At 34.0% G+C, this 26124-nt stretch overlaps 1 protein-coding gene across 4 annotated transcripts in view; it reads left to right on the top strand.

Annotated features, from left to right (window-relative positions):
- The window catches only part of LOC128861012 (brain-specific angiogenesis inhibitor 1-associated protein 2), a 130458-nt gene that overhangs the window by 56048 nt on the left and 48286 nt on the right, over positions 1 to 26124 (top strand). For 3 of the 4 annotated variants that reach the window (XM_054098870.1, XM_054098868.1, XM_054098871.1), the window contains exon 2: positions 20454 to 20568. In XM_054098870.1, the coding sequence (XP_053954845.1) occupies positions 20524 to 20568 (45 nt within the window). In that variant the 5' untranslated portion in view covers positions 20454 to 20523. Of the gene's footprint in view, positions 1 to 20436; positions 20569 to 26124 lie in introns of all 4 variants that reach the window. The other variant, XM_054098869.1, reaches the window with a different exon arrangement.

The following is a 26124-nucleotide window of genomic DNA, read 5'->3' as shown; positions in this document are numbered from 1 at the left end:
AAGAATAGGTAGGGTGTATCTTTACTATCACGTGGGAGCTTTTGTGAGCGTCAAATTTCAAAGACACTGTACACCAATGATGGGTTTTGTTATACCTGCCCTGCCATGTGCTGCATGAGAAGATGTGACATTTTAGTTCGTTCAGTACGCCAAAATGAATATTATTTTTATATAATCTTACTTTTCAAACTCTTAACGATGCTTTTAGGAAATGTAATTATGCGGGTACAAAGGAACACCGGGAGCATCTCTTATGCTTCCGTCAGGATCTCTCGGAAACTAGACTATGCTAATCACATATCAATGTGGGTTTTAGCAAATTCTTGTCATATCAAACTCATCTAAAAATAGCATACATCACCAAACGAACACAACTAAAAAAATTATTTATTCACATAAAAGGCCTAGTGAAGGCCTTATGAAAAAGACCTGACCTACAGACTTCCACGAATGAAATGTAAATAAGCGCAAGTACAGAAAGAGATTGATGAACCTAAGTCAAACGAATATATCATTGCATATTTAAATTTATAATAAATAAATGAAAAATGTAAACACACGTAAATACTCGTATAATGAAATGAAAAATGCGTTTGCCTCCTATACATAGACTATAGTCGATAAATTAAACGCGCAAACAAGCGTAAGTATGGGTAAATATGCGAAGTACGAATAAATTCTAAAAGTTAAGCATACAGCGTAGGATTTGTTGTTTGTTTATTGTTGGTTTCTGTGTAGGCAAACGGCTTAAGTTGAAGTTAACTGCCGCGCTCCTGTTGAGAAATAGCTTTGCAATGAACGTAGTTATGTGCGTTATAATGCATATATGTGTGTATGTATGTATGCATGTATGATGATGTGAATAATCGCGCATGCATGCATTTATAAATTTCTTTCAGGAATAGTTGTTTTTAACTGTCGGTCACATAGTTTTGCAAATACTTTTATGGAGCTAGAATTCTTTAGCCAGTTCACCTCAATGCATTCAATTTAATAATTCAGTAGAATCCAGAATGGATAACTGAATGTTGAGTCAGCAGGGTGAAGAACTTGGTTTTTGGGTACAGTGCAATGCTCGAGCCAACATACAGAAATTTATAGTAAACGAATGACAGAGTATGAATTCCAGAGAAGTTAGTTTCTCAAATGAAATACATTTAAGTATCTGATTAAACAATCTACTGCTTGTAGTCACAATAAGTACCAAAATCGGCAGACAGATAAGCTAAAGATCCAACACAATGACACATTGGAATCTGTGAAAAATAGCCGATAGGCGATAATTTGTGCGTTGATATGATCGTAAATTTGATAGTAATATTTTCATTGGGATTGTCTTAATAGTTTCATTAACCATTAAAAAGCAAAACAAAAATGGGCGTATAAATGAGGTGCAGATACGTGCGAACGATGAGAATATCGGAACAAAGCAGGCAAGCCGAAAGCTGCATTCAACAAGTAAAAAATTATAAAAATAGTTAAAGAAGTTATTTCGTTGCTATCAAATTTTCGCTGGAACTCACATATGGAGAAAAAATTTCAATTATAAAAACAGTAAAATTTTTTGTCAATTACGCTTAAGTAAAAAATTTGAATAAAGAGAATAGTTGTGAAACGATCTAACGTATCACTACTTATCGAATCCCGCTAAAATATGGCAAGTTTGAAGTAACCATTAAGCCAAAAAGGGGCCGAGCGTGCGATGAACACGATTTTCTTAATAAACTTTTACGATGAAGCTCCACGATGAAATGCCAGTGAATACTGAAAAAATGATAGAATTTTTTTAATAGTAGCGACGCGTAATCTTCACAAAAACAAACTTATTAGAAAAAAGTACCTCTAACCTGATCACCCTTTACTATAATATAGCGGGAATCTGAAGGGCTATAATTAACAATTTGGATGTTAATTGGATTTTTTGCTGATAGCATTTCCTCCTGAGCAACAAAAATTAAGTGAGTGCATTTTAAAAAATCTGATTTAAATATTTGAGATTTTGATGAGGCACAAGTAATTTTTTTTTAACAATAAAAAATTAAAAAAAAGAGTATATACAATAAAATGCCGAGCATTCGCTATATGGACGAAAAAACTGGACACCGTCAGCAGAAAAAATTTTCAAAAGTCAACGCAAGTTTTTAGCCACTTGACATTTGCACTTTATTCATCAATTTTTAATGGACTATAAAACTTTGACCTGGGCATTTTCCGAAAAATTCTGATTTAAAATTTTGAAGTTCTGGCTTTTTGAAAATTTTCCAAATATTTATAAATTTTGTACAAAGTCTGAAACTTTTATATTTTTATAAAAAATTCAACTTTAAAAATTTATAAGTGGAATTTTTATAAATTTTATACAAAGTTTAAAACTTTGCTTTATTTGATTTATTTTGTAGTAGGAAAAATATTTTTATAAAAAAATTCCACTAAAAAAATAAATAAATTCATCGAATTTTTATAAATTTCATTAAAATTTTGAACTTCGCTTTATATGATTTTATTGTAGTACGAAAAATATTTTTATAAAAAAAATCAACTTAAAGTATACAATAAAAAAATGTGTCGAATTTTTATAAATTTTTGCAACTGTAGTACGAAAAATATTTTCATAAAAAAAGAATTCAACTTAAAAAAAAAATAAAAATAAATAAATTTGTCGATTTCTTAAAAATTGTATACATAAATATTATTAGTTTGTAACTGTTTTTATATGATTTTATTGTAGTACGATAAATACTTTTATAAAAAAAATTTCAACTTAAAATATAAATAAGTTTGTGGAATTTTTATTACATTTTTGAAACTTTGCTTTATATGATTTGTTTTGTTGTACGAAAAATTTTTTTATAAATAAAACATTCAACTTAGAAAATAAATAAATTTGTCGAATTTTTAGCAATTTTATACAAAGTTTGAAACCTTGCTTTACATATGTTTTTTGTAGTACGAAAAATATTTTTATAAAAAAGTTCAACTTGTGGAATTTTGAAAATTTTTATACAACTTTTCAAACTTTTTTTTATATAATTATGGTATGAACTATATTTTTAATTAAATTTAAAAATAAATAAATTTGTCGAATTTTTTTTTCTAAAATTTTAAGTTTTGCTTCACATGATTTTGTTTTTGATAAAAAAAAATTCAGTTTAAAAACTAAAAAAAATAAATAAACGGTCCAAACTGCCAATATGTGATATACACTTACTTTTGACGTTGACTGTATATCCAATGAAAGTTATTCTGCAGCGTACTACGGTTAAACACACACACACATATGTACATAGCTTAGATATGTTCCTTTTTATTATTGCTGTTGTAATCGCAACAACATATCTGTCGTTGCTGATTTGTTGCTACATTAAAAATGTTTACCAGCATAAGCAATTGTAGAGTAGCCAGACTTAGTTGAATAGAATCGAACTGAACTATGCAGAATAAAGTGAACTGGAATGAAGTACAGAGCTGCGTTGGTTTAAAGTCATTAGTAATCAAAAGTTGTCGCGAAAACTTCACTGAATTCTTTTGAATACAACAAAAATATGCGCATAATAAAACTGCAACAACTCGAGCAACAAAAACCACAATTTCTAGGGAATAAGCAAGAGTGTGACTATTTGTGAAGGCAGTAGGCAGTTTTTAATAAACTGCTCCTTAAGTTGCTTGAACAAGCAGCTAAAGCGAAAATTTTCTACAACAGTGTTTTTGTAATTTTTTGCCCACTTTTTACTTGTACTTAAGGTTTTAATTAAATTTTTTTTATATTTTGTTACTTTTGTAATTGAACGCATAAATTTGTGCGCTCGAGTGTGACATGTACGCACCCCGAGAGAAAAAAAAACAAAAATCGAAACACACGAATGAAATGTAGCGCATGCTTGCATGGCTGAAAATAATCGTTGGCACGTACTTTTTAGGTTTAATTGTTGGTAATTTTTCCCTTGCCTTTTTGTGCCTCTTGGTGCCTCAGTACACGTATTTAAAAATAGCAATAAACAGTGTGAATACGCACTCGCGCGCGCTTACGTTAAGCAAATAAAAGTGAATTTTTTCGAATCGAATAGGTTCACCAGAAAAGGATACAAGTAAAATAGAAGTGCCGTGTTAACAAAGAAGTAGAAAATAAAGTTGTGTCAAACGAGTTTAATGAGCTAAAGATATGACGCTGTAAAGCAATTGAGTGTGGCTGGCCGTTTATCGGTGTATTTATGTAGATAGCTCGTCATAGATTTGCTCTCAACATTTTTAAAGATACATAATTTTTGTTCACAGCCAAGTTGCAATAGCATGTCACCGACAAAGCTCAAATTCCGATAATAAACGGCGAAGCAATTTTTTTGACGCCAGCCAAAATGTGGAAATGTACTCAGATATTTTTATTATATGCTGCATTGTTGTCTTGTCAAAGTTGTGTTTTTTTGTTTGGAAAAATAATTTTTGTACTTAATTTAGTGGAAATCTTAATTTTAATATGCCATTGTTCAGTCTTCTCTGAGAGTATTTACTACTCCTGTAGTTGCAGTTTTTTATTGAGTTTTAATGTACACTTTTTTATTCTATCGTTTGGTTTAACGACGACTTAGTGCAGACGTTAAAAATTTGTGAGAAGAATGTAAAACATTTAAATTAAATGTTTGGTGTTCCATTTTTTAATTTTTTTACATCGGTTTTATCTCATTTTGCACTTTTTTGGTTTGTTACTATTTTCATTAATGCAGGGTAGCTGGTATAGTTGTGCATTTTTCGAAAATTTACATTTTTGCAATTTTGTATGTTTTTTTAGTTTTTTTCTGATTCTTTACCTTCCTAATTTTTGTTAAAAAGTAAGTTTGATTTTAGTCAAAATTTTCTTGTTCTAAAGTTGCATTTTAGTATTTTGCGTTGCATTCGATTTACTTTTTAAATTTGATTTTAGCCACAAATTGTCTGTTCTAAAATTGCCTAGTTTTTTCTCTTTCGGCAATTTTTTTCTTCTTTTTTCCATTTATGGCGGGTATTTGTATAATTTTGCATTTTCGCAATTTTTTTAATTCTTTTTAAAGAGTAAATTTGACTTCATAAAAGTTTTTCTGTTTAAAATTGTGCAGTTTTTAATTTGTTTGCTACTTTTTTTATTGTTGCTGGATTATTCGTATAGTTTTGCAATTTTGCATTTTAGTATTTTGTGTTGCGTTTTATTCTCTTTTTTTCTTGACTTTTTGTGTAGAGTAAATTTGAAAGTTGCCGGCTTTTTTCATTTCACAATTTCTTTTTTTGTTTTGTAAACTTTTTTCATTTATTCGGGAATATTTGTATAAACTTGCATTTTTTCAACCTAATTTTTTTTAAGAGTAAATTTGACTTCAGACAAAATTTTTCTCTTTCAAGCCGCCTAGTTGTTTCGCATTTTGTAATTTTTTTTTGTGTTTTGCAACGTTTTTTCATTGATGCAAAATTCCTCGTATAGTTTAACATTGCAGAAACTTTTCTCTTTTGCATTTTAGTATTTTATTATTTTGCGTTGCGCTTGATTCATTTTTTCATCTTGATTTTTTAAGAGTAAATTTAATTTCAGTGAAAATTTTCTTGTTCTTAAGTTGTCCAGTGTTTTCTTTTTCCTCATTTTTGTTTTTTCTTGGCCTTCAACTAATTTTAATTGAAGTCGTATAAGATTGTATTTTTGCAATTTAGCATTTTTTCTGATTCTTTTTAAAGAGTAAATTTGATTTCAATTAAGATTGTTTTGCTCTAAAACGCCCATTGGTTTCTTTTTCTGTTACTTTTATCATTACTGCAGGATTGTTGTATAGTTTTGCAACTTTGCATTTTAATCTTTATTTTTAATACTTTTTTCGTTGGATTTTACTATTTTGCATTTTTTCTAATTCTTGTTCTTCCTGATTTTTTTAAGAGTAAATTTGATTTAAGTTCGAATTTTTCTTCTCCAAAGTTGCCCAGCTCTCTTTTTGTAATTTTTTCTTTGTTTTTTGCAATTTTTTTCATTGATGCAGGATTGTTCGTGTAGTTTTGCACTTTTCCATTTTAATACTTCTTTTTAATATTTTTCCTGTTGCTTTCCCCTCGTATTTTATGTAATTCTATCATTGTTTTTCGGCTTCGATGTTTTGTTCACATATTTTTATGGTTTGTTGCTTAAGTTCATTTCAATTTGCGGCCTCATTACGTGTTGCAGACACAAAGCTGAAGTTGCTTGATGCATGTATTTTGTTGTTGTTGTTGTTGTTGTTGTTGTTACTGAATGAATTTGAGATCTTTTTTCTGTAGTTTGCTGAGTTTTGTTTTTATTGTTGTTATTTTAATTTTTATCATCGCTTCTTTGTCTACATTTTTCTTATTGTCACCAGATAATCGTCAGTCGCCAAACACTTGTCAATGTGAGAAATCTACTTAGACAATTCCACATCTCAACAGTGACTGATTATTATTATGTATTTATTTTTTTATAGTTTTTAAGTTTCAGCTTTTAAATCAACCGTCTTCTTCTTCTTCTTTACCCAATTGCAAACATTGTGAATTTGGTTTTTTTTGTAAACTTGTTGCTTTCTGCTATTATTTATGCTTAAAACCTAAAAAAGAGCTGTGGTGAAAAAGAATTAAGGAATAATACCGTCCAATAAAATACTCAAGAGCGCCTAAAATGTAAAGTGTTCTTGCTGAAAACTCACAAGAAATGCATATAATTTACAAATTCATTTTGAGAAACAAAAAAAATGGAGTATTGCATAACCGCCATTGCATGCTGCATAAATCAAAAACAAGTCACGATTCGATAGTCTGAGTGGCGCAGTTTATTATTAAGTGCCAACCAAGAAACCACTCTTGCTTTTTTCTACTTTGCTGCTGTAGTAGTTCTCATTTTCATGGCAATATTTTCGTGAATAAATTCTTTGCTGCATGCGCGTACACACACACATACATACAGACGATTTGCGTACAAATACAATTTGGTATTCTTATAACTGGTTTGGCAGCTTTGGGAGAGCAATCAAAAGCACAAAAATATAAATAAAAAAATTAAGAAAATAATAATAATTTAAGGAGCTGCAGTTGTTTATGTTGCGCTAGGAAACAAAGTAATGCCAGCTTTTGTGCAGAACATAAAATTCGGCGATAAAGAAATGAAGTGGCATAAAAAGAAATTTCACTTTCTGTTCGGGTTATTCTTGCGCGCTAATTGACCCAAAAAATTCACTTTCTCATTTAAGTATGACTCTTGAGGTTTAATTAAACGTTCGCTGTTTAATGGAAAACGTTTTGCGTGAATATTTTTTTAAGGTCCGCTTTGATGTGTGAAAGTGCGTTTGTGCTGAAGAAAAGACTTAAGGTGCGAACTTCATTAGTTAATAGCTGTGAGAGCAGCGAAGTGTGGAATAGCTTCTTCACAGAGATACACGACTGCTGCTGGAAAAGCATTGATAATTTTGAACTCTGGCGAATGTTTAGCAGCCATTTAAAGATAATAGGTGAAATAAAAAGTTCTAACCACTTTCCGCTAGTTGGCACATTTTTTATTTACCTCTTATTAACTACTTCGCTCATCGATCATCATACGGATAGCACTTACCTACCGCTTTTTAATTCAGCCAATTTAATTCTTGTTTTGAAACTTTTTGCAGAGAAAAATACAATTTGTGTACAATTGTTGTGCTCATCATTATTTACAATATAAAATAAAAGAAAAAAAAAACAAAATATTTGTATTTGAAATTCTTCAATTGATCATTGAAGTGGCGCATAGAAGCAAATAATGCCTTATCGTTCGCCGTAATCTTAAAAGCCTCTTCGGCGCTCATTGCAGCTGCGTATTGGCGGTCGTTGTAATTGGTGAGAATCAATTGCCAAATGGGTAAATGCTGGGCTTGTCGGCATTGGAATTTCAATTAACAACTTAACTGATTCACTGATTGTGAACGTTTATGTTGCCGCTACCGACGCTTAGCGGGTTAAGGTAATGACTAATTGTTTTAAAGTAAATATTCAATGGTGTGAACTTAAAACGTTTTGTTTATTTTGATAAAGATTCAATACTTTTTTGGTGAGAAAAATTACGCAAATAAATTTATGGTAGAATGAGTCATTGCTGTACGAGTATACAGGGACAATATTGCATTGATTTTATACCTCCCTTAAATCTACACTAAAACTACCTTTTCAATAAATTCAATTGCATCTAACTTGGCTGGGCTTCTTAAAGACTTCAACATCATTTGATACAATTTTGTTAAATAAGAAAATAGTTAGTGTGATCTATTTGAGTTCTGTAGAGTGAAAATGTCATAAACAGAAACAAAAAAAATTACATTTTATGCAATATTCTATTTACTCACAGATACTTATTCGTTGCCGATGATATCGTAATAGAAACCACCGGTGAGCACCTTCCAAATTTGTATGATCTTCATCTCAAAAAACTATCACTTTAGTGTAAGAGTCGAGGACTAGAAGTAAATCCGAGGAAAGAAGATGTGATGCTGTTTAGCAGGAACCATAAAACACCTGCTATTAAGCAAATATCTCTAGGAGGAAAGCCCCTTAGAGTAACAGAAAGAGTTAAATATCTAGGCCTGGTACGGGATAGGAAGCTAAATTGACAAAGCTATGACGGTGTTGTCCTCCTGCGGAAAGTTAATTGGGGGAAAAATGAAGAGTGATACATTGTAAGTCAGCAGTGGTTAGACTAATTATTTTCTATGCTATTGTGGTAGGATGTGTTTTAAATGTATTGCGAAAACATGTAGTACAATCATAAATATTTACCTATCAAATGAGTCAAAAGAGTTACAGAAAACTTTTGAGATCGAGAAATTTCACCTGATTTTGGTGCAGCAAATCAGTATTCGTTTTAGCTTATATATGTATACGAGTATAAAAAATTTGCTACCTTAAACAGAATCATTATATTTTTGTATCTTTTTGTATTGTATCTTTTTTTTTTGTACGAGGTATAAAAGCAATCGTAAGCCTTAGACAGTATAGCACTTTAACGCCATTAAAAACATTTCAAGTCCGAAGGTTCATCCGACAGGGATACCGATTTGGTAATTACGATAAATCATAATTTCAACTAGATTTTTGGGCGTTAGAAAGTCACCACCTTTGTTTGCAAGGCCATCTCATATCTCACGTTCTTTAGCGAACCTGCTGCAATAAAAAGCCACATGTTCGGCAGTCTACTCTTCGTCCAAGCCCTCTGGGCAATAAAGACTACCAGACAACTTTACACGATGCAGATATTTTTGGAAGCATCCGTGCCCGCTTAAAAGCTGCGTCAGGAAAAAAACAAATTCTCCGTGTTTTCGACAGATCCACTCGTTAGCCCTATGCGATCATCGGCCTTTTGGTGACTGGTCGCATTTGATTGCCATTCAGCGGATCTGTTAAATGTTGATGCCCATCCGCTGTAAACCAGTCAATTTGACCCTGTGTCTATGAAAGTTTTTATGAAACTGTTAAAAAGAGTGCATTCAGATTTATGAGGCATGGTTTCAAAAGCCATTGAAACGTGAAAAAAGCCACGTCTTCCCTCCATATAACAAATATAATTATATTCTCAAGAAAAAAAAAAAATTATCTTTACGAAACGTAGTACAAAGAGCCACAAAACCAAAATTTTCAAGTTTTGATTATTTATTTATTTTTTTTTGTAAAAATATACAGCAACGAACACCATTTAATTCAAAGTTTCACATGTGTACAAAATTTTGAAATATTCAAAGAATGTTTAGCGAGGCCTAAAAAAAATAGGAAAATTCTTGGTATGCAATTTTAGTATAAAATTGTGGAAGTTTAAGCTGTCTCATAATTATTGCTGATTTTTGATAATTTTTTATGCATTTTATTATTATTATTATTAGAGGATTTAGCACTGCAACTGCAACTGCACTGAAATATCTATTGCGCCCCCTTCAGGGATTTAGAGTATTTCTCTGAGCTCACCATTCTCAATAAATTCTAGTATTTCCTTAATTTTATGGAGTCTTAATTCTCATTCTGGTAAAATTTGTTTACTTAGGTGCTTGTGCCGCTTATTCACCAGTGCATCAGATTCTAAAATTATTCTTATTTAATTCCATACAGTATTTAAATCGGTTTAGGCTAAAAGTTGTCTTAGTATGTTTTTCTTTGCCTTTTCTTCCTTTCTCTACTTCCTGTGAAAGTAAACTCCTTCTCCTAGGTCACATTATGGCTCTGAGCCTGGTGCTACGCATTTTTGTGTATTCTTTGTATGGAGACCACGACCCCAATAACTTAAAAAAAAAGTATTTTTTAAAAATAATTTTATTTATACAAAAATCATTTTTTGCGGTATTTTTAAATTGATCGAGCTCACTTAAATCTTAATATTTTTACAAAGGTTTTGAATAGGATTTGTAATTCCATTAGAAAACAGCTTACATTTTTTTCTATGGAGAGATGCGTCCCATTTTCTTTATTTTCTTTTACTGTTCCACACTTTATAAATATTTCTTATTTTCCAATAAATGATTTTGAATAAACATTTAACACGGAAGAAAGTTGTACATATTTTCATACCTATTACGATAATAATTCATATATTCACCTAAAGTTTTAAGCTGTGTCACTTTATTGACACATTTGCAATACAATGATTTTAATTGTAATTAATTTCTGTGAATAAAAAGTAATAATTTTTGTTTGTTTCCTTTTCTTTTCATTGCAGTTTAGATGATATTTGAAGCACCGATTGCACATGAAAGCGGCGACATTAATTATAACAGTCAGCGAGAAAATTACAACCAACGAAAGTGAAATAGAGGAAAAAATTACGAAATAATTTGAATACACATAAATTTACATAATGAAAAGTAAAGCTGAGTGTTTGGCTGATAAAGTGACATGGCATGAGTGATTTGAAAATTGCCTGCAAAAATTGTCATTTCATAAAAGTTTCATAAAAGCGTTTGTCATAGCTAGAATATGGTTGTTCGATACAAGGAAATATGTAGTAAATTATAGAGAGGAATACACTCACGATGCACATTTTCGAGTTTAACTTGCCAACTGTAAAAACTTGCAAAACGTATTGTGGCATATCAAGCTGCGCCTCGAACGCTGTCAAACTGCTTAACTGCTCAAAAGGGATGAAGAAATTGTGGTACGAAACGCAAGAATGGGCTAAATTAATATTTTTATTATAATATTTTACAGCAGTTAATACAATCATGAATGCCTAAATAAAACTAGCCCTAAACATGACCAAATAAATTTATCAGAGAGGGTACTTACATACGTCGATCTCTCACTAGTCTGCAGTCTTTCCATTTAACTGTTGGGTTAATGTAAATAAATACGCATACAAAGACAACGACAATTACGCTTCGGAAAAAATATTTATTGAAAAGTTTTCTTACCGTATTCTGCATTATACGCATGTTGCATATGCTGTGTTGTGGCAGAACGAGATCGATCAAAGAAGATCAAAAGTGCAAAGAAATATTAGATATAAAACAGGCAACTGAACAAAAGTAAACGTAACGCTCAAACTACTGAGCGATATAAAATGAAAGAGGCAACGCTTTAAAGCACATCATTGCAATCAACTAATATGCGTGGGAAGGAAAAACCTAAAAATAAGAATTGGAAAAATAGTACCATGCAAGTAGTGGTAGTGCAAAAGTACACTAAACTAATAGCAGCAATGAAAGACGCATATATGTATGTATGTGGAAACATAAAAGTAAATGCGACATAACTGTCTGAAAAATATATTAGGTGTGTCAATTTATGCGGGTAGACAAACTACGCTTATTTGTATAACAGAAAATTTATGCATTTACAGTGCCGCCATGTCATGCTGAGCCAATGTTATTGATGCAGTAAAACTTTGCCAATAAAATGAAAAGTAATTGGTTATTTGCGCCAAAAGCACAACTGTAGTTAGTCGCTTTGCTAATTTTTAGTAAAAGCAAACGTTTCTACTGTAACAGAGTAAGCTTCAGCAGCTAATTTTCGTTAACATTTGTGGTTTGCTGACTATAGAGGACTGCCAGAGCTGTTTCTAGCGCAGCAGAGCTATTTTCAGCAGCTAATTTTCGTTAACCTTTGTGGTTTGGTGACTACAAATGGCTGCCAGCGGTGTTTCTAGCGTAACAGAGCAAATTACAATAGTTAATTTTTGTTAAGATTTGTGGTTTGGTGACTACAGCTGGCCAGTAGAGCTGTATACAGATTTATGGAAAGCAGTCGTCTTTTAGTATTATGATTTTGCCTTCATTTTTAGCATTTGCTATTTCCAAATGATATGTGTATTTTGACCGTTTTGTATAGAAAATGCGTGCTTATGCTAAAAATAAACGATACTTATTTAACGATTCCGCCTGATAGCATCTTGCAGAAAATTCTTAAACGGTCATCATTGTTAATATAACATATTCTGTTAGACCTGCATAGTCGAATTCAATCTAATCTGGTAAAGAGCTTACAATAGTTTTGGAATGTAAGTGCGATGCGCTACTATAGTTAACCGATACTTCATTTTGCACTTTTAATTCCTTTTTTATTTTGCGCTAAATATTTAGTTTACACAATATGAACTACCTGCCCTCACGATCTCACATACCTACATACTTGAGTACCTCAAAAAATCGATGCCTATACACAAGTAAGCATAAGTACAATACTTCCACTTCAGAAGAATTAAAACAAAAATCAAAAACTCCCAACACATTGCGGCAAAGTGAAACATTGCGTCGTCAGCTTTATAACAATCAACATATACATCGCTTCAGTGAGCCAGCGATGACTAAGTGACACAAACAACAAATAAGCACAAATGGAGCAACATGCAATGCTGACAACTAACGATGTTGGTAGCAACGTTATCGACAAATGTTGAAAGATGAGTGATTAAAATGTCACTTGGAATTGAGCAGCAACAAGTAGAGAAGCAGCAAAACGAGCTGAAAAGGAAATAAGAGAAATAAAAGAAGTTGAAAACTCGACAAATAAAAATGGATGGATATAAAAGAAGTTTTGATGTTGCTCGAAAAATGAATGAAGAAAAAGCAGACGTAACAATTGAAAGATTGCTGCAACAAGAAAAACAAAGATGCAATGATCAGATAGCAGCAACACTTGCAATACAGTTAAAAGACTAAATATAATAAATTAACAATGACAATCGCTTCATTCACATCTACAGCCATCACTCAGTCATTGCCGGTAGACAAGGCAAAGAATCCGGGTAAACAAGCCATTGGAGACCAGACGCAGACATTTGCGGCAATGAATGAAACTGCAATGAAATACCAATAATAATAAAATGCGAGTGATAGCAACAACAATAACTATAAATAATAGAACAACAGTGAATATGTTAAGCGTAAAGAAATAAAATTCCCATTGAAATACTCATAGACGGAGAGAGAGAACCGAGAGAGATGGGTCGGTGAGTGAATTGAAACTACGGCAAGGTAGGCGGATACAGTTCAATAGCCATTCAATGCCTGAATGTATGTGCACGATTCTGTACATAGCTAGAAGCGAAGAAAGTTTAGAGTGAGTTTGATGATATGGAAATACGATCAAGATAAATCGAAATAATAATCACGAAAGAAGTGAAAAGGGAGTGTAGTGAAATTAAATTATATCAAGCAAAGATAAAAATATAATAAAAAAATAAAAAAAAGAATATAATAATAAGAAATAAAAAAAGATCGAATAAAATAAAAGAAAAAAATATAAAAAAAAAAAAATAAGCCATAGATATAATAAAATTAAAAAAATAAAATAACATGAAATAATATGAAATAAAATAAAATAAAATAAAACAAGATATGAGAGAATAAAATAAAATAAGATGAAATGGAATAAAATAAAGTAATAAAAATAAAATAAAACTAAATAGAATAAAAAACATGAAAACGGATAAATGAAATAATAAAAAGTAAAATAAAATATAAAAAAGAAAAAATAATAGAACTTATATAAACTTTTGACTTCCAGCAAGTTGTGTAAGTGCCTTCCAAAGAATGGTATGTTTGAACAAAAAAGAAAAAAAGAAAAATAAAGCAAAACAAAATAGAATAGAATAGAACAAAAAATAATAAGAAAAAGAAGTAAAATAATATGGAATAATACTAAATAAAAAAAATAAAAAATAAAAAACCAAGATATAAATGAATTATGGGAATAGATCAGATCTAATCAGCTCTAATAGCATCTCTACAACAATACTAAGTTTTAAAAAATTTAAATCACCAGGTCCTGACAACATCATTCCAGCAGAACTTCAAGAAGGACTGGAAATTCTACTGCCTTGGTTAACAAGGATCTTTAACAAGTGTTTAAATCTCTCTTACCTTCCGACAATTTGGAAGAAATCGAAGGTAGTATTCATTCCGAAAACGGGGAAGCCTTCACACTGCAAACCAAACGACTTCAGGCCCATTAGTCTAACCTCTTTTTGCTTAAAGGCTTTTGAAAAAGTCTTAGATGAGCAAATCAAAACCCAACTTGATACTAAGCTGATCTCTGAGGCACAACATGCCTACACTAAAGGGAAATCGACTGAAACGGCACTTCATTCACTGGTGCAAACAGTGGAAACTTCCCTTCACAATAAAGAGTACTCTCTTGTCGCATTTATGGACATAGAAGGTGCTTTTAATAATATTGAACCCAACGCTATTTTGTCTGAAATTGCCAAATTGGGTATTAATTACTCCATCCGAAAGATGATCGAACAAATGCTCCAAAATAGAATAATCACTTCAGAGCTTGGGTTAAGCCGCATGAGAATGTACGCCGTCAAAGGCACTCTTCAAGGCGGAGTACTCTCACCCCTTCTCTGGAATCTCGCTGTAAACAGTTTGCTTCGAAATCTCGAAAAAGCAGGCTGCAAGGTTGTAGCCTATGCAGATGATATTGCTCTCTACGTGTCAGGCAAACACCTGAATACCCTCACTGAGCTCATGCAACGCTCAATCAATATTCTGTCAAAATGGTGCACCGAATGCAGACTAAATGCGAATCCAGCAAAGACAGATCTTGTTCTCTTCAATAGGAAACAACAATCTCCTCCACTGCAAAGAATAACTTTAAAAGGGGAATCATTACTCCTATCTGATTCAGCTAAATATCTAGGAGTTATTCTAGATAGGAAGTTGAGTTGGAAATTGAACATCGAAAACAGATGTAAAAAAGCTTTCATAGCTTTTTATACTTGTAAGAAAGTTATAGGCAAAACCTGGGGTTTTTCACCTCGGATCATTTATTGGATATATACCTCGATCATCAAACCGATACTCTTCTACGGTGTGGTTGTATGGTGGACAACACTCGAAAAACGGTGTAGAGTAGCCACAATTGATCGAGTTCAAAGAACAGCCTGCCTCCTGATAACAGGATGCTTAAGTAATATACAACACCTACTAAGGCTCTAAACACGTTGCTTCACTTGTTCCCTATCGATCTGGCTGGCAAAGCGATTGCAGCGAAAGCAGCGACACGCATGAATGCTATATCGAAATGGAATAAGTATCTTGGCCATTCGGCCATACTGAACAGGAACACTGTTATTTCTTCCGACATAGACTATCATGTAAGTCTTCCATCACCACCCTTGCTATTCTCCTGTTCACTCCCAACTAGGGAAGAATGGAAGACAAATCTTACCGAAATCGATGGCCCTCTGACTATATATACAGATGGTTCAAAACAAGACGGCAAAGTGGGATTTGGAATCTTTTCCAATTCCCCTCACATCAATCTATCATTTCGATTACCCGACTACTGTAGTGTATTCCAAGCGGAAGTATGCGCTATCTGGTATGCTGCGAACACTCTCTTAGAACATAGAATATCACTAGAGGAAATCCGCTTTTTCACCGACAGTCAAGCGGCCGTTCGAGCACTCAGCTCCTCTTATACCCACTTAGATGTGGTTCGATCCTGTCCCCTATCTCTTAACGAGATAAGTGTTCAGAATTCTGTCCAAGTTATCTGGATACCGGGTCACAGTGGATTCGAAGGTAACTGCAAAGCTGATGAGCTCGCAAGAGCTGGAGCTGCGCAATCAAATGTTAGTAATTTACCCACAATCCACATTCCGCTCTCAACATGTAAAATGCTCATCGTTCGAGAAATTCACAGCATTGCTGATCGGAGGTGGCGAGTGGAAACTACTTGCGTACGACCAGACAAATCTGGCCATCCTACAATCTGAAACAGACAAAAACCCTTATAAGTCTTTCGAAACACGAACTAAGGCATATAATATCTCTTATCACCGGCCACTGCCTTTTGGGCACTCACGCACGTCGGCTCTGGGTTCCTCAAAACGACCTGTGCAGATACTGCAAGGACGAAGATGAGGAAGTATCGAGCAGACATTTGCTGTGCAGTTGTCCCGGTCTAGCCAGAAGTCGATTCGCTCTTCTAGGCTCTCCAACAATTGACAATCTTTCAGTACTCTCGGACCTGAAAATCGATTCTCTCATCAAATACTCGAAACGAATTAATATCATTGACCAAAATTTACAATAAAAATCTCGGTTAGGTGGGGAAATCATTTAAAATAATGAGCTCTAGGGCAACACAACGGACCCAACTTGCGGTCTATGTGGCACTCCGATGCAGGGTCACCCTTAAACCAACCAACCCAAGATATATGTAAAAATAAAATAAAACCTAATGTAAAATAATAACATATCTATATATATAAAAATGAAATGATGTTCGTTTGTACGCATTTTTTTGGACCGATACGAGGCCAATTTTACTCGTTCTTTTTTCATATTATAGGGATCCACTAGGGGAAGGGTTTTAGCAAAAAAAAATTTTGTTTAATATTTTCTTCATATAAAAAAAAAAGAAAAAATCAAAATATTGTACAAATTGTGTTTTTAGTGAAAAATCATTTTCTGTGTACAACTTTTTTTGAATAAATATACGAATTTTTCGTTATTGTGAAACGATTTGTGTCGTGTTGCTAAGTTGCAAAATTTTTTTCGACGGAGGGTAAACAGAAACACAGAGGTTTGTACGCTCTTTATGAAGAGAAATGCTTCAGTACACATACACGAACGCCGAACTACTGATTTGTGTTTTGTGTGCAGTTCATTTGTGTGTTGACCAAGGATAATATATTAGATTTACCAAGGTTTGCCAGATAAGAAAACAGTTATTCGCCTCTCAGAGATTTGACAGAAGTTGTTTTTGGGTTTACGTCAAATGAGATATACATTTTGTAAGAACAAAGGAAATGTTCAAACGGTTTGTTTACGAATACCGCACACCAGAGCACACCACTTTATACCTTTCCCCATGTGATGTGGCAGAAAAAATTTGTTTTTTCAGTTTTCTTTGAGTATTCACATCGATAAGATTACAATAGAATACATTGTTCCCGGATTGATACGAATTGAAAAAAATAACATTACATTTTCGGAATGGCAGATTTAAATAAAGTTGTGGATTTATTTACCGAAGAGGATGAACACATGAATACACAAAATTCAGATAACTCCAACGATATGAGCGTGTTTGAAGACATGGGAATTCAGATCGATGAGGACAATTGATTGTTGTTTCAGACGAAAATTCAACGAACAACGAGTCAAAGACGGAAATTGTTCATCACGAAACAAAAACACAATCCGAAGTTCTCAATCGAGAACTGGAGCGTGAATACCATTATGATTGTAATGAACTAAACACATTTGTAACATCAAATTTAACGAAATTGAATGAACAACAGCAACATGTTTATGATACAATCATGAATAATGTTAGCCATGGAACTGGTGGATTGTTTTTCTTGGATGATCCTGGGGGAACAGGAAAGACCTTTTTGATTTCATTGATATTAGCAACAATTCGATCAGATAATAACTCGCTTCTTCCGGAATTGCGGCTACATTACTGGAAGGCGGTCGCACAGCACATTCTGCATTAAAGTTGCCTTTGAATATGCAGGTAAATGAAACACCAACATGTAATATGTCGAAAACATCTGGAATGGCAAAAGTTCTTAAAGTATGTAAGCTCATCGTATGGGACGAGTGTACTATGGCACACAAGAAACCATTGGAAGCACTTGATAGAACTTTGAAAGATCTACGAGGAAGCCAAACAGTCTTTGGAGGTGCCATGATTTTATTGGCTGGAGACTTCAGGCAAACATTACCTGTGATCCCAAAATCTAAGGCTGCAGATGAAATCAATGCATGCTTAAAATCATCGTATTTATGGAGACATGTAAACACGCTTACACTTGCTACAAACGTACGTATTCAACTACAGAACGATCCGTCAGCAGCTGAATTTTCACACCAATTACTGAAAATCGGAAATGGCCAAATGTCTGTCGATCCAAAAGGAATGATTACATTGCCTAACAATTTCTGCACTTTTGCACAGTTTAAAGAGGCATTGATACAGAGTGTATTTCCAAACATAGTTCAACATTACAAAAACTATGATTGGCTCAGCGAAAGAGCAATTTTAGCTGGGAAAAATAAGGACGTCAATGATATAAATGTAGCTATTGTGGATCAAATACCTGGTGACATAATTGCATATAAGTAAGTCAATGGACACTATTACTGATCAAAATGATGTCGTAAATTATCCAACTGAATTCTTAAACTCACTCGATTTGCCAAGCCTACCACCTCATAATTTACGATTAAAAATTGCAGCACTGATTATTATGCTGCGCAACATTAATGTGCCACGACTTTGCAACGGTACCAGACTCGCTGGGAAGAAGCTAATGGGTAACGTTATCGAAGCAACAATTTTGAAAGGGAAGTACAAAGAAGACGACGTTTTGATACCCAGAATTCCACTGATTCCGACAGATTTACCATTCGATTTCAAACGTTTACAGTTCCATATTCGCCTTGCATTCGCTATGACAATTAATAAGGCGCAAGGACAGTCTCTACAAATGTGCGGTATTAATTTAGAATACCCAATTTTTTCTCATAGACAATTGTATGTAGCTTGCTCACGAGTAGGCAAACCATCATTATTCATTTACGCGAAAGATGAAAAAACCAAAAACGTTGTCTACCAAAAAGGGTTACAATAAAGTTCGAATGAAATTGTATCAAAGAATTTGCTTCGTTTCGTATTAATTTTATTCTCTTTCAGCAAATCATTGAATTTATCGCCTAGCGAAGCGGGCGAGGGTACGCTAGTAATAATATAAAGTAAAGGATAATATAATAGAATAAAAAATCATAATACTATAAATAAGATATAATAAAATAAAATAAAATAATAAAATATAGATAAGCATTCGAAACGTTGAGGCTTCAAAACTTTGACAGCTGCTTTCCTGACCTTCATGTGGAAAAAGCGCGGTTAATAATTTTACATCTCTTCAGCTTCTATTAGAAGCTCGAATATTCTACACGAAAACAAATTCGAAAACCCCAAAAAAAATTTTGAAACATTTAAGAAAAACGCTGAACATAATATCTAATTTATAATTAAATAAAATAAAATTAAAGTAAAATAAAATTTAAATAAAATAAAATATAATTAACTTAAAAGTCCATAAAAATCAAGTGAGTGAAGGATATTTTTATGATCTCAAGTAACAGTAATCAGGGTTCAAAAATCGGCTAAAGTAAGCCACGAGAAAGGTCTCCCAAAATTGTAACGAAAAACACACCTACATAAGGCACTTTTTGGTCAACTTAATAACTCATTTACCGAAAATAATATACAGCAAATCTACAATATAAGTAAACAATAAATAGCAGCATCAAACAACAACAACAACAATCCGGTCGTAACGTTTATTGAACTTACTTTCCTATAGTCTTAGAAATAGCACCGCCAAATTGGTAGTCAATTTTTATGCCCGCTTAAGGAAATAAAAGTCAAGCGCTCTTTATAGCCAAGGTAGCGACGTCGGCGCCAGCGTCGGCGACGGCAACATAACAGCATCAGTTGCTGTAAGCAAACCAACTGAAACGAAAAAGAGAGCAAAAAAAAAAGCCTAGAGCGCTTTGGCGAGGTTCCCAGAAAGGCCATCAGTCTACAATGCGGCAGACGGAAATCATGACTGCAGCGCCGCTATAGAGACGAGAAGGCTCGCACGACTTTCGAAAGTGAAGCATTTCATTTCACAGATGCAAACAACCAAAAGCACATATGCACATACACGCACACATACATGAAAAGAAAAAAATTGTTGAAAGTGAATTTATGGGTGGCAAAGAGTACCCATTTGTTGCTCAGTGAACTTTTTTATGAGCAATCAAAAAAAAAAAAAAAAAAAAGATAAAAATAAAAGCAAAAAAAAAAAAAAATATATATAAATAGTATGGTATTAAAAAGTACAAAAAAGTGTAATATGTTAAATGAGTCTAAATTTTTTTTCATAATATTTTATGGTGCACACGAGTTTTTCACGAACTTTTTTATTTCTATTGTTTTTCTTAATTTAACCATTTTTAGTTTTGTTTGTGGTGCAGGCTAAAACGTTGTCAACAAAAATCACAATAACAACAGCGAAAATAACAGACGCGGGTGCAAACAGCAAAGATGGAGTCCGAAGAAATAACCAAAATGGTCGATGGCGTTTATAAGGTAGGCGTGATCATAGTTTTAAACTTATTTACAAAATTTCCGTTGCCAAGCGATATGCATATGAATATTTTTTTTACAACAAATTTTTAATCAACTATGGTAATTAACTTCTCTTGAATTGTTTACTTTAAAAAGAAAAAAGCAAAAACGTGTTTGCCCCACCTGCATTTATTTGTTTCAAATTAATTCATACAATTTGGCGGGTTTAAATGGCTTTTTCTTATCTCCGCACTAACTTCCACTCAAAAAAGGTTAACGGTACCCAAAAAGTTGTCTTTTGCCATGACCATTTGTAAGTTTATACAAACATTTTTCAGACAGTTGAATTCCGTTCTCCTCAATGCCCCGCCAATTGCATGGCTCCTCAGTCAAAAAATTAAACAAATGTGCATTGCTGCATTTATGGCCACCAGTTGGTTATTTATTTCGGCTTTCCTTTTTTATCTAAGTGTGCTTGGGAGGAAGAAAAAATAATAGGCTATTGTTCGAATATAGCAGGACGTTGACTGATTTTTTGTGATTGAAAGTGAAAGTTAATGGCGCACTATGGAACGTAAGCACAGAAAAATGCATTCCATAAAATACAAAACAAAAAAAAAATAAGAAAAAAACTGGTAATAGACTTTGGAGAGATCAAGAGAACCGTAAAACTAAATTTTACATAAAAAAATAGACATAAGTAAATCTTAATTCACATCTACATCCCTACATCGCAAGTACAGCACTCAGATACACTTAGGTCCATTGTACTGCACTTGAATTCCCTTTGTAATTCTCTTTAAATCTATTTGACCTCCGAAGAAATATCAGTTCATCTTGTGGTGCCACTCAACCTCCCAAACTCGCTTGTGGGTTAGAGTAGCCCGTTTGCTAACCGTGGCTTTGATGGCCGCAGAAGGGAGTGGCAGAACGGGACCAACTGAGGCCAACTTCCTTGGCCCGGAGCCCATCCTGGCTAAATAGTCAGTGATCTCGTTATCCGCCATACAAACGTGTCCCGGGACCCATGTTAGCATCAGGCTATTATGTCTTCCGACATAGTTCAGCCTGGATTTACAGGACTCGACTACCCTTGAAGTGGAGAAGGCCATTCTTGAATAAAAATATCGAGTAGTGGTCATCTAATCAGAGCATCTAATGCCAGGCCTGAAGTAGTCGGAAAAGCTACGACGCAACAGATGGCCACAGTGCGTTGTAGTTTTGATAAGATCCCCGTGAGTCCCACGAATAGGAGTCTACTCATCCAGACAACTGATGCATAGGTGATATTAGGTCTTATCATAGCAGTATAGAGCCATAGGACTTTGCTAGGAGGAAAGACCCCACGTTTTCCCAAAAACACGTTTGTACTGTCAGAAGGCTGCTTTGGATGCCTTTGTTTCCACGTGTGATTTCCCGACGAGTTTACTATCGAGGATTACTCCACGATACATCCCTACTCTGGTAATATAATAGGACTATGAATAAGTTCGTGCGGTTTTTTTTCGAAATTTGAAACTTTATTGACGTAAAATGGTTACAAATTTAATATTCAAAATATTGTCCATCGCTTACTACTACTTTTTCCCATCTTTCTGGCAATTCACGGATTCCCTTTGTGAAAAATTCGGTCGGTTTTGCCGCAATCCACGAATCGATCCATTTTTTGACTTCATCGTAATTACGGAAGTGCTGGTCAGCCAGGCCATGTTGCATCGATCGGAAGAGATAGTAATCGGATGGCGCAAGGTCTGGACTATACGGCGGGTGGGGTAGGACATCCCATTTGAGCGTTTCTAAGTATGTTTTGACCACTTGTGCAACATGTGGCCGAGCATTGTCATGTTGCAAAATAACTTTGTCGTGTCTATTGGCGTATTGCGGCCGTTTTTCTCGCAGTGCTCGGCTCAAACGCATCAATTGTCGTCGGTAGACATCCCCCGTAATCGTTTCATTCGGTTTCAGTAGCTCATAATACACAACACCCAGCTGGTCCCACCAGATACACAGCATAACCTTCAGGCCATGAATATTCTGCGCCGACGTCGATGTTGAAGCATGGCCAGGGTATCCATACGTTGCCCGACGTTTTGGATTGTCGTAATGGACCCACTTTTCATCGCCAGTCACAATTCGATGCAAAAAACCCTTTCTTTTGTGCCGTTGAAGCAGTTGTTCGCATGCCATAAAACGGCGTTCAACGTCTCTTGGCTTCAATTCATACGGCACCCAATGGCCTACCTTTCGGATCATTCCCATGGCTTTTAAACGTTTGGTAATGGTTGATTGATCAACTCCCAAAGTTTTTGCAACCTCTTCTTGCGTTTGAGCCGGATCTTGATCGAGCAATTCCTCCAATTCGGTATCCATGAACTTTGGCGGCGCACCCTCGCGTTCTTCGTCTTCCAAGCCAAAATCACCACTTTTAAAGCGTGCAAACCACTTCTGGCACGTTCGCTCAGATAGAGCATGCTCACCATAAACTTCCACCAAGATACGATGACTTTCGGCTGCTTTTTTCTTCATATTAAAATAATGAAGAAGAATTCCCCGCAAAAACACATTATTTGGCACGAAATTCGACATTTTCAAGTGTGGTAAAAATATTGTTGTTTACGCTTCAAATAAAAAACTTATACTGACGTTTGTGCCTTACGACAGTAGCTCTCCAATGAATGTTTGGAAATGTGGATCGATGGAATAATAATCAAGTTACGCCATCTGTTGTAAAACCGTAACGAACTTATTCATAGTCCTATTATTTTATACATACACAAGCAGTTAATGTCAATTTGTTTTTATTGAATGAACTTAAGTAAAAGTTTTTCACTTCCAATAAATTATTGGAAAGGAATAGACTATAGTAACTTGTCCTAAAGGGTTCTAGTTTTTACAACTTTGCTTTTAAGATCTCTACATTAAAAATCGTATCAAATAATTGTTTGCGGTTAATGTAGAGAGTTTAATCTTTTAATCTGCACATACACTGCAGTAAAGAACTATAGCACATAGACTTATTCACAAGTTTTGACAATTTATTTTTTCTTATTTAATAAAAAAATCCTCGTTTCCAACTTTGCACAAAAGAAAAAACTATTCAACAAAACTTCACACTTTTTAATCAGACAGAATCTTTAGAAATATTTTGAAGGTCCAGTTTTTTAGCCGACTGAATTTTGGTATGATAAAATACAAGTTTGAGGTGGCGCGAAAGTCGTGAAATCACTCCTAAGTTTCTTAAATGGTGGTGCCCGGAAACTTTAAGCGAATTTTATGGGGTTTTTCTCAAGACATCGACTTTTGGTTTTTTACTTTCTTCTAACGTTCAAGGCTTCCTCCAAAATTATTATTCGTATTATTTCTGGATCTATTGATTGTCCTTCCCTCTTAAGTAAAATTCAATTTAATATACCCAATATGAGGCTCCGACAGTACGAAACCTTTAAAATTGGCTTCTCGAGAACCAACTATGGGATGAATGCTCCGATTCCTAGGGCATGTTCAGATTTAAATATGTTTTTCAATTCTTCTGGTGCTGATTTTACATGGCCGTATGGCATCTTAGTCAATCATCTTAAATCGTTCTTTTCTTAGTAATTAATAAACTATTGTACATTAGCTTAATATAGTCTGTAAGAATGTATCCATTCAAAGACAATAAATAAATAAAAAGATAAAAAAAAAAAAAAAAAAGAAAAATACTGTGCCAACATTTCAATAAATTCGGGAGAAAACTTTCGGATATACATTACTTTAACCGCAGTAGGTTAGTTGGGAAGATTTGAAACAAAGCAAACTTTAAACGAATTTTATGGATTTACTTTGAAAATATAGAATTTTGCTTTTGTACTTTCTTCTGGCCTTCCATTAGTTAATATCCTATCACCAGGCACTGCCTATTTGGAACACACGCGAAGCATATGGGGTTACCCTCTAATGACTTCTGTTGAAGCTGTAGGAGCGAGGAGGAAGTTGAAAGTGTTGCACTCTTCTATCGCCATGGTGCCGTCCTTGCTAGAATGCATCGTAGTCGTCTAAACTTTTACTTCTTTGAATATCTCAGGTGAAGTGGCTGTCCTCAGACGCATTGAAGCCAGTTACAGGCTCCTTGTTATACCACCAGAATTCTCCTATCCTTACTCTACTTGGCCTCCTTTAACCCTTTCGGTACGGAAAACCGCTAACGGAAATACAAATTATTTTATATGTTTAATAGTTGCAATGGGTGAAATAAAAGTGTTTTGTCCCATCAAAATTGTATTCGGTTAAAAAGGGGCGGTGGGAGGGGCTGGGACATATATGTCCCGTCAGTATTTTTATGGACGCATTTGTCCCGTTTAGTATTTTATGATCCAATATCTAAAATATTAATACCATTTGGTTTTATATAAAAGTTTGTTTTATTATGAATTCAACATATATTTAGTTTCAGTAAAGTGAAAAGAAGAAAACAATGAGCAAGTAATACAGTATAAAAAATTGGTTTTTACTTATGGTAAGGAGCAAAACAGTCCTTCCATAGAGGAATCTGGCATTCTTCGCACAGTGTCTTTGTTCGCCTTTCTCTATTTTGTTGTGCACAACCTGTGCAACGCCTTCGCTTAGCAGTGGGAACAGGAAGATGACCTGCAGATAGTTTCCTTTTTTTTCCAGATGTACCAGATCGACTAACAACAGCCCTTTTTTACGTTCGGCTATCATATTTTCCGCCAGAACGATCATAAAATCAAAGAGTGGATTTTGTCTCCGTCCAAGTTGGGACCTGATTACCCAACAATTTCCCACTGACATCATCAATAATCGGTAAAAGATTTTTTTCCACCATTTGTTAGATTTCCGATCCAGCTCATATTGACCTGCTATTTGATTAGCTCTGTCCACTCCACCCATTATCTGTCTGTAAAACTTAATAATTTCGGGGCACTCCACATTCATTTTTTGACCGTTTTTCAATTTCTTTTCTATCTGCGATATTTCAGACGAATGGCAATTACTAACAACGACGTCATGCCATTTGGTATACATCAAACCTGTGTTGCTTGCTCCAATGCAATCACGTGACCCAAAGTGCAGTGAAAAATAGTTGCTTCACGGTCTGTATCATTTCTCCTAGAAATGTTGATGGATCTGTAAAAAGTAAAAAAATTCTTGTAAAATAAAGTTGTAGTTATAATCTGTCGAGCCGAATTTTTGAATTTCGAAAAAATATTGCAATTTACGGCATAAATGTCACACTTCAGTTATGTCTGCAAAATTTTTAAATAAAAGTATCAAAAATCTGGCTCGACAGACTATAGAGAAAATACTTTCAAATGAGTTATCATGCAGACTGTGCCGGATAAAGTAGTTTCGAGAAAAACTAGTTTAAACTTTCAAGTGCATTTCGCTCAAGGTCAAACTGGTGCATCAAACTCTCGTCGGGCAGTTACATTTTCTACCATAACTTTGTATCTACGGGTAATTTTTACAATTGGTTTCCCCAGAAATACGCCTAAAGCTATAAAGAATAATAACACAGGCCGACAAAATTTAACCAACATTCAGACCCAGAAACCAGACTATATATTTCCGAAGGTT

Source organism: Anastrepha ludens, chromosome 4 (genome assembly GCF_028408465.1).
Source record: "Anastrepha ludens isolate Willacy chromosome 4, idAnaLude1.1, whole genome shotgun sequence".
Taxonomy (NCBI): domain Eukaryota; kingdom Metazoa; phylum Arthropoda; class Insecta; order Diptera; family Tephritidae; genus Anastrepha; species Anastrepha ludens.
This window is presented reverse-complemented; position numbering and strand designations above follow the sequence as displayed.